An 8,235-nucleotide genomic window follows, 5' to 3' on the forward strand; every position below is an offset into this window, starting at 1 on the left:
GATGCTCTGGGAGTGATGTGGGGTACCCTAGAAGAGATGTGGGATGCCCTGGGAATGATGCTGGGTGCCCTGGAAACGATATGAAGGGCCCAGGAGCGATACCAGGTGCCCTGGGAGTGACACTGGGTGCTCTGGGAGTCATATGGGCTGCCCTGGAAACAATATGGAAACACCTCGGGAATGACACTGGGTCCTGCCCAGGGAGGGATGTGGGGTGCCCAGGAAGTGATGTGGGATGCCCCAGGAGCTATACTGTGTGCCCTGGGAGTGACATGGGGTACCCCAGAAGCGATATGGGGGACCAAGGTGGGTACCTGCTCTTCCTGGGGCTCCACCAGCAGATTCCCAGTCTCATGCAGCTCTTCCTGGCAGTCCTTGCCCAAAGCCTCCTCTCCCTCCTCCTCCTCTTCCTCCTCCACCATGCCCTCAGCCACCGCCCAGGCTCTGGGGTGCTGGGGGGGCTCCCCCCCTTCCAGGAGTGCCCCGTCGCTGCCAGAATGCTGCGCGGGGGTGAGGGCAGGGCTCAGTGCCCCGTGCCAGGGCTGGAGGGCACCGGGCACGCCAAACCACCCACACCCAGCCTTACCTTCAGCCCTGCCAAACAGGAGAGAGAAAAGCAGAGATTAGGGGGGTGCAGCATCTCAAAATTGTCCCCACAGCTCCCGGCCACCCCTCTGCCCATCACACTGGTGCCGCAGCCCTGCCAGCTCACCTTGCTCGCCCAGGTGCCACAGGTTGTGCTTGGCGGGCTCTGTGGGGAGGTGAGGTGACAGTGGCATCACCCCTGTGTCCCCAAACTTGTCAGCACCCCGGGTCCCCCGAGCCTTGCTGCCATTCGCACCCGACTGCCTGCGCCCCCCGTGTCCCTGCAGCCGTTCCAGGAGTGTCTCCATGTGCTCCTGGTGCTGGAAGGGCTCTGTGGGGACAGGGACAGGGACACCATCAGCAGCCAGTGCCACCCTCCCTGCAGGCGTTGGTGTCACCCAGCCATGGCTTGGCCCAGGTAAGTGGCGGAGGTGGTGTGGTGTGGACACTGGGGACAGTGGGAACACGGGGGACAGTCAGGACACTGGTGACACGCAGCTCTCACCAGACTGCCGGCGTCCCTGGAGTGGCTCGGTGGCAGCGTCACCCAGGGGCTGGCAGGACCAGCTCTTCTTCAGGCGCTCAGGGCTGCAGCGGGGCAGGCGCGGGGGGTCTGTGGGGACAGGGGATGACACGGGGGAACACGGGGAGGACAGAGGAGGGCAGGGAGGGAATGGCGGGATGCTGGTGCCACTCACAGAACAGGTCCATCTCCAGGATGGCTTCCTTAGCCTGGGTGGGGGGAGGATGAAGAGAGATGAGGGTGAAGGTAGGGTGCAGCTGCCCCCCACTCGCCATGCTGGGGGGTCCCCGGTGGCACCAAGTGGCACCTCACCCTCACCTTCTGGGGGATGGTGGCGTGGTGGTTCTCCAGGATGAGCCGTTTGATGTGGTGGGTCCACATGCGCTTCTCCTCCACGCTCTTGGCCTGAGCGGCACAGGGAGGGCGCTGGGGTCAGGCAGGGGGTTCCCAGGGGGGTCCCCCGGGTGCCCAGTGCCCCGTGCTCCCTTACCTGCAGGCTGTGCTGCTGCTTGCCGTGCTTGTAGTGTGCCAGGCTGAAGCACAGCGAGTCCCTCGTGCTCTCGATCAGCATCAGCGAGGAGCACTGCAGGGAGAGGCATTGGCATGCCTGGAATGCACTAGGACTCCCACCCCAGAACCCACCGAGGTCCCTGACACCCGCTCCGTTCCTCCATCCCTGGCATCCACCAGGGTCCCCGGCACTCAGTGGGCTCCCCCATGCCCAGCACCCCCCAGCGCCCCATCCCCGTCCCGCACCGGGATGTGGCTCTTGTACACGTAGTGGTCCCCACGGCGCTTGGTGATGAGCAGGGCCTTGTCAAAGAGGAAGAGGGCACGCTCGTGGCGCACCCGCTGTGCCCGGAAGGTGCCCTCCAGCACCAGCTCCCCGTAGCTCGTCAGGTCCGGCCCCTTCCAGCCCAGCAGCAGCGACTGGATCTCCTGCACGGACACGGGGGACACAAGCATCAGGACACCTGCCACAGCGCCCGCCCGGTGCCCCCCCGGCAGCGGTGACCCCCCGGTGCCCACCTGCTGGCGGATGGCGTGCTCGTGCTTGCGCTTCATGTCGTTGATGTACCAGGCGACACAGGTCATGGTGTCGATGGCCTCCAGCACCAGCTCATAGTCGTCCCCCGCCTTGTGCTCGAAGTGCCGGGCGATCTCCTGGGCACAGCACGTGCCATCAGGGCAGTGCCTGCAGGCATGTCCTGCCCGGGGTGTGCCAGGGGAATGTGCCCTGCCAGGTGCCTGGACTGCTCCAGGGAACCTGTGCCAGGTGCCCATGCCACAGTGGGTGCCCACACTGTGCCGTGCCACGCGCTGGGCGCTCACCTGGAGCAGCAGGTGGTACTTGAGGATCCTCTGGACGGGCTTGAGCAGGTAGGCCCCGAGGGGCAGCGCGTGCCGCAGCCGCTCCTGGCATTCCCGCAGGAACCGCGCCTGGACCTTGCTCCTCATGCACTCGGCCAGCGCTGCCACCGAGCTGTGGGCAGGGAGTGGGCTCAGACCCCTGCCCACCCCTGCCCACCTCCCTGCCCACCCCCCTTTGCCCCCACTCACCTGGGGTAGTTGTTGCAGTACTGGGTGTAGATGGTGAATTCCTGGCTCTGCGGGCAGAGGGAGTGTGGCGAGACCTGGGCACAGCCCCAGTGCCCCCCTGGTGCCCCCCATGCCCCTCACCATGCCCGCCCTTACCCGGGTGACAAAGCACACGGCCACGGCCACAGGGTCACTGGCGCAGCTCTCCAGGTTCTGCAGGAGGGTGCTGGGGGGCACAGAGGGGACAGGGTGACCACAGCCCCCCCACACTCACGGGACAGGGTGGCACTCCAGTGCCCCCCCCCTCCCCGGTGGCACCTGCTCGCCCACCTGCTGAGCTCGTAGATGTCCTCGATGTTCCCAAAGAGCGCGCTGACCTGCTCCGGCCGCAGCACCGGCTCCTCCGCGTCGATGATCTTGCCCAGGTAACCCTGCCAGGCACCCACGATGGCAGTGACGCCCCCCAGACCCCAAACCCCATCCGAGGGGTGTCCCCCCGGGTGCCCCCCTGCACCCACCTCCACGATGCTGCGCAGGTCGCGGGCGTAGGTGCGCTCCGACTCCACAATCTCCAGCACCACACGGTCCAGGTAGCTGGGCTTGGCCCCAGAACCCCCGAAAGGTGCCAGGGGGTGCCCACTGCGGACACCCGGCCACCCCCCCGGGGCCGCATTGTTGTTGGTGTTGTGGAGCCCCTCGGCCCACGGCTCGGTCACGGCACCGGCCGGATCCTCCATGGCACAGCCGGGCTCCGGGCTCAGGACAGGGCGCTGTGGGCAAGCGGGCACTGGCATCCCGGCATCGCCTGGCACCGGTGGGGCACAGGGCGGCTCTGCGGGGAGAGCGGCAGGGTTAGGGGGTGCGGGGACCCCCTAAATCTGGGTAGCGTGTGGCACCAAGGGGGGTCACCCTAACGAAGAGCCCTGATGGCCAACCCCCCGCCCCGTGCCAAGGGGTGCCAGCATCCCCCAACCCTGAAAATCCCCAGATACAGCACAAAAGGATCTCAGCACAGCCCACTGCAATGCTGAGGACTGGGGGTTCAGCCCTCTTCCTCACCCCACACTCGGGAACTGTGCTGGGACCAGGTGGGACCAGCGCCATCGCCCCCACCCACCGGGGCTGTGCGTCAGCGCCGCGCCTGCGGGACACCTTCCAGGTGAGCTCAGTGCCGGCTCGCCCTTCCGGACCACCGGTGCCACGGGGATCCTCCCGTGCCACCGAAACTGCTCAGTGCCACCAACACAGCTGGGGCACCAAAAAAACAGTGGCCGGCAGCAAAGCACGTCGGAACAGCGAGGCCACCGAGCCTGGTCACCCCGGAGAGTGGCCCTGGGGACGGTGACCTTGAGCCAGGCCACGTGCTGTGCCGGGGACATGGCCACCCGAGCCCCCCGGCACCCCCAGCACCGGCACCCAACCGGTCAGGCCGGTTCCTGCCGGCGCCTCCCCACACCCACCGTGCCGCCTGGCCGCCATCCTGCCACCGCCCTCCCCGGGGCTTCCCCAAGCACGCCAGAAGCCCCCCAAAAAGCCACCACGGTGCTCCCCAAGTGGGGTCCAGCCCCACAGCCCCAGCGGTGCCACGGCCTGGGACCCTGGGTGCTGGCACAGCTGGCTCTGCCGTGAGGCACCTCCTGGGCACCCCAGATGATTTGGTGAGCAGCCCCCCCCAACCCCAAATTCCTTAGCCCCACAGCCATGGGGCACCCGGCCCCACGGGCAGCCCGACTCCAGGGGGACACCCAGCCCCATGGGCAGCCCGTGACACCGGGGCCTCCAAGCATCCCCCCCGGCACGGTCTGACCCCCATCCCACTCTGCTGGGGGACAAGAGGGGACCCCCAGGTGGCACTGGGGGACCAGACAGGGGCTCCCCCACGTGACACTCCGCCGGGGATTTGTGGCCACCGCAGTTCGTCTCCAAAGGCCAGCCCCGGCCACCCTAATCCGCTCAGAGCACCGGGATTACGGCGCCGTTCCCACGTCACCGGGACCGTGGCCACTTGCCTCGGCCCTCTGGCCACCTCTGTCCCGCCCCGGCGAGCGGGGGGGTTGATCCTCTTACTCCCCCAGTGTCACCTCGGTGGGCACACGGCTGCCCAGAGCCCCCCGGCTCCCGCCTGCTCCGGGCGGGATTAGCCCCGACCTTCATCCCCCGACCCGCCGCAGCCCCCGGGTACCCCCAGCCCCCGGAGTGCCGACCTGGGTGCAACCGGGTGCTCCCGAAAACTCCCCAGCGGGGGAAACTGAGGCAGGGGCCGGGGTTGAGCCGGTGCCGGCGGGAGGGAGGTGGGAGGTGGGGTTTTCTCCCCGCCGTGGGATCCGCCTGCCCCGTTGCACATTCCAGCGCGGGAGTTGGGGCGCGAGGCACAGCCCACGGCGTTTTCCCAGGATCCCGGCACGGCACGGCACGCCGGGAGAGGGGCCGAGGCGCGCCAGCCCGCCGGAGCCATATAAGGGCAGGCGGTTCACCATTTCCAGGCATTTTCCAGAATCCCAGCGGCCTTGGGAGCGGGGAGGTCCCCGCGGCTCCAAGCCCAGCTGCCGCGGCCGTCGCTCCCGTCGCTCCCGGCCCCGGCTGGCACCGCCGGGCCCGGCGGGCACGGGCTGGGCGCCGGCGCTCCCGCCCGCGGGGACACCGGGGGTCCGGCACGACGGGGGTCCCCGTGTCACGACATTCCCGGGACACGGCGGCATCGACCCCGCGGGGCTGCCAAAGCCTCTTAGTGCCCGGTGCCCGTGGCGTCCCACCGCCTAATCCCAACGGAGGGGCGCGGGGCACCCCCACCCCACACCGGGACCCCCGTCCAGGGGTCACCCCGCATGCCGCAGCCTGTTCTGCACGCTCCGGCTGGGCCTGGAGACCCCCCACGTTTCCGTGGGTGCCTGTCCCGGGAGTCTCGCAGCAGTCCCAGAGCCCCCAGTCCACTGCACCCCCCGGGACCCAGCCCTGGTCACCCCAGGATCCACAGCTCCCGTGGGGACCCCCAGCTCCTGCCTCACTGGCACCCACAGCTCCGGGCATCCCTGGATCCACGAATCCTTCCCCTCCAGGACCCGTGGATCCTGCTCCACCGGGACCCACGGATCCTGCCCCACGGGAGTGCAACGGCTCCCGCCCTACCGGGACCCACGGATCCTGCTCCACCGGGTCTCAGGGATCCCACTCCACTGGGATGCAACGACTCCCGCCCCACTGGGATGCAACGGCTCCTGCCCCACCGGGACCCCCGGATCCCGCCTCGCCGGGACCCCCGCTGCCGGGCACCCCCGGGACCGCCCCCTCCCGCCCGGCGGGGACCCCCGGCTTCCCCCCCGCGGCCCCCACGGCCGTGCCCCGCTCCCGCCCGGGCCGGACTCACCGCGCTCCGCTCCCGCCGCCGCCCCAGCCCGTCCCGTCCCGCCCCGTCCCGGTCGTGCCCGCAGGAAGCGGCGGGAGCGCCCCGGGGCGGGGACAGTGGCCGCCCCGCCCGGCCCCGGGAACGGGGACTCCCGGGAATGGGAGCGGGATAGGATCGCAGGGAGCCTGGGCGGCGTGTGGGGCACGGTCCGGTACTGTCCCGGTCACTGTCCGGACCAAGTATGGTCCCGGTACAGCCCAGGTTCTGTCCCGGTACGGTCCAGGTGTGGTCCAGGTACTGTCCCGGTGCCGGTACGGTCCGGGTATGGTCCCAGTACAGTCCAGGTGTGGTCCCAGGATGGTCCGAGTACTGTCCTGACACATTCCTGGCACGGTCCTGGTACTGTCCCAGCACAGCCCTGGCGCTGTTCCGGGGTGCACCGATGCACAGCGTGGGGGGATCCCACACCCACCAGGGCACCCGCGGAGTCACTGTCCCACCACGGGCACAGCGTGCCACCAGCCATGGGATGGATGTGGGGCACCCCCCGGTGCCGGGGCAGGATGGGGGGTACACCCAGTCCCTCTCTATCCCACCTCTGCCCCTTCCGTCGCCAGCGCCCTGCTCCAGCACTGCCACGATGCCTGAGCCCCCAAATCCAGCTGTGCCAGGTCCCCACGGCTCCCACAGCCACACGGGGCTCTTTGACCCCAAATAAAGCTGAGGGGGAGCTGGAGCCCCCAGCCCCCTTCAGCACATGCCACCAGAATGGGCCCATTCTGCCGGCGGGAGCCTTGTGCCACCGGCGCTGGATCCCGCTCAAAGGCTGGATTGTTCCGAGCGGAGCGGGAACACGGCCAGGGCCGACACCAGCACTGCGTGGCATCGTGGGGGGACGTGTGGCACCCGTGGGGTGGTGGGGTTCCCGCTGCCCTTGCCAGCACAGGAACACATGCTGTGCCAGCAGCCGGAGCCGGACACGGCCGGGATGGTGGCGGCTCCTTCACCGGGATGAGGTGTGGGCACAGGTGGGTGCTGGGGGCTGGATGATGGGTGCTGCTGGGGGCACATGGGGCTGTAACCGCCCCCACTAAGCCAGACCCAGATCCTGTCCTGTCCCCCAGAGGCCTGCCCCGAATCTCATGGACCCTTCCCACGCCCCCTTCCCAAACTCCCCTCCCCAAATCCCTCTCTCCTTCCCATCTCCCCAGAGCCCCCTCTTGCCATAACTCCTTCCCTTCCCCTCTTCCCAAATCCTCTCTGCAAACCACCTCCCTGGACCGCTCTTCCCCGTATTCCGCCTCCGCAGATTTCTCCTTGCCCATATCCCCTCCCCAGACCCTCTCCCCCTCCTTCCTTCCTTCCCCAACCCCCCCATCCTCCCCTTCCCAGACCCTCTCCCTCCTCTCCCTCTTGCCCTCGGTCCTCCCGCCCGCCAGGGGGAGACCCCCTCCCTCCTGCCCCCCGTCCTCCCGCCCGCCAGGGGGCGCGCCGCTCCCTCCCCCGCAGTTCCCGTCGTGCCCCGCGCGGCTGAGGCGGGAACGCGGCGGCTCAAGATGGCGGCGGCGCTGGCGGCGCGGAGCTGCCTGGAGCTGAGCGCGGCCGGGCGGGCCCCGCCGCGGCCCCCGCAGGAGCTGCTCTTCGTGCCTCCCGGCACCGCCCCGCTCCCCGCCGGCCGCTACCCCGACAGCGCCGGCGGCTTCTGCTACCAGGAGAGCGCGCAGCTCGCGGCCGCCACCAGGAACCGATGGGTGCGGTGGTGAGTACGCACCCCCGACCCCCCCCCCCGCCGCGTCGCTCCCCTCAGACCCTCCTCATCCTCAACTCCCCCCTCCTCACCTCCTCAGGCCCTCCTCATCCTCACTTTTCCCCTTCTCACCCCTTTCAGGCCTTTCCCTTCCTGAGACCCTCCTCATCCTCGTCTCTTCCCTTACCACTGCTTCAGACCCTCCTTATCCTCACTTCTCCCTTCTCACCCCTCTCAGACCCTCCTCACCCTCACCTCTCCCCTCTTCATCACGCTTAGACCCTCCTCACCCTACTCAGACCCTCTTCATCCTCACCTTTCCCTTCTCACCCTCCTCAGACCCTCCTCATCCTCATCTCTCCCTTCTCACCCTCTCAGACCCTCCTCATCCTCATCTCTCCCTTCCCACCCCCCTCAGACCCTCCTCATCCTCACCTCTCCCTTCTCACTGTCTCAGACCCTCCTCATCCTCATCTCCCTCTTCCCACCCCTCTCAGA

At 68.9% G+C, this 8,235-nt stretch overlaps 2 protein-coding genes across 4 annotated transcripts in view; one reads left to right on the plus strand and one right to left on the minus strand.

Moving 5' to 3' along the window:
• Positions 1-3,478, minus strand: part of PLEKHG3 (pleckstrin homology and RhoGEF domain containing G3) — a 5,300-nt gene extending 1,822 nt beyond the window's left edge. Inside the window, exons 1-15 of one of the 2 annotated variants that reach the window (XM_027696362.1) lie at positions 3,166-3,478; positions 2,978-3,078; positions 2,804-2,873; positions 2,669-2,715; positions 2,441-2,591; positions 2,138-2,272; positions 1,865-2,047; positions 1,599-1,691; positions 1,427-1,513; positions 1,284-1,317; positions 1,091-1,198; positions 842-916; positions 713-751; positions 587-594; positions 315-500 (exon numbers count right to left, since the gene is read on the minus strand). In XM_027696362.1, coding sequence (XP_027552163.1) covers positions 315-500; positions 587-594; positions 713-751; positions 842-916; positions 1,091-1,198; positions 1,284-1,317; positions 1,427-1,513; positions 1,599-1,691; positions 1,865-2,047; positions 2,138-2,272; positions 2,441-2,591; positions 2,669-2,715; positions 2,804-2,873; positions 2,978-3,078; positions 3,166-3,441 — 1,593 coding nt within the window. In that variant the 5' untranslated portion in view covers positions 3,442-3,478. Of the gene's footprint in view, positions 1-314; positions 501-586; positions 595-712; positions 917-1,090; positions 1,199-1,283; positions 1,318-1,426; positions 1,514-1,598; positions 1,692-1,864; positions 2,048-2,137; positions 2,273-2,440; positions 2,592-2,668; positions 2,716-2,803; positions 2,874-2,977; positions 3,079-3,165 lie in introns of both variants that reach the window. The other variant, XM_027696361.1, reaches the window with a different exon arrangement.
• A 4,068-nt stretch (positions 3,479-7,546) lies between these two features.
• Positions 7,547-8,235, plus strand: part of NUP160 (nucleoporin 160) — a 32,113-nt gene continuing 31,424 nt past the window's right edge. For both annotated transcript variants that reach the window (XM_027696349.1, XM_027696348.1), the window contains exon 1: positions 7,547-7,749. In XM_027696349.1, coding sequence (XP_027552150.1) covers positions 7,547-7,749 — 203 coding nt within the window. The remainder of the gene's footprint in view (positions 7,750-8,235) is intronic.

The sequence above is a fragment of the Neopelma chrysocephalum genome, unplaced genomic scaffold, assembly GCF_003984885.1.
Source record: "Neopelma chrysocephalum unplaced genomic scaffold, ASM398488v2 Primary Assembly neopelma1_106b, whole genome shotgun sequence".
Taxonomy (NCBI): Eukaryota; Metazoa; Chordata; class Aves; order Passeriformes; family Pipridae; genus Neopelma; species Neopelma chrysocephalum.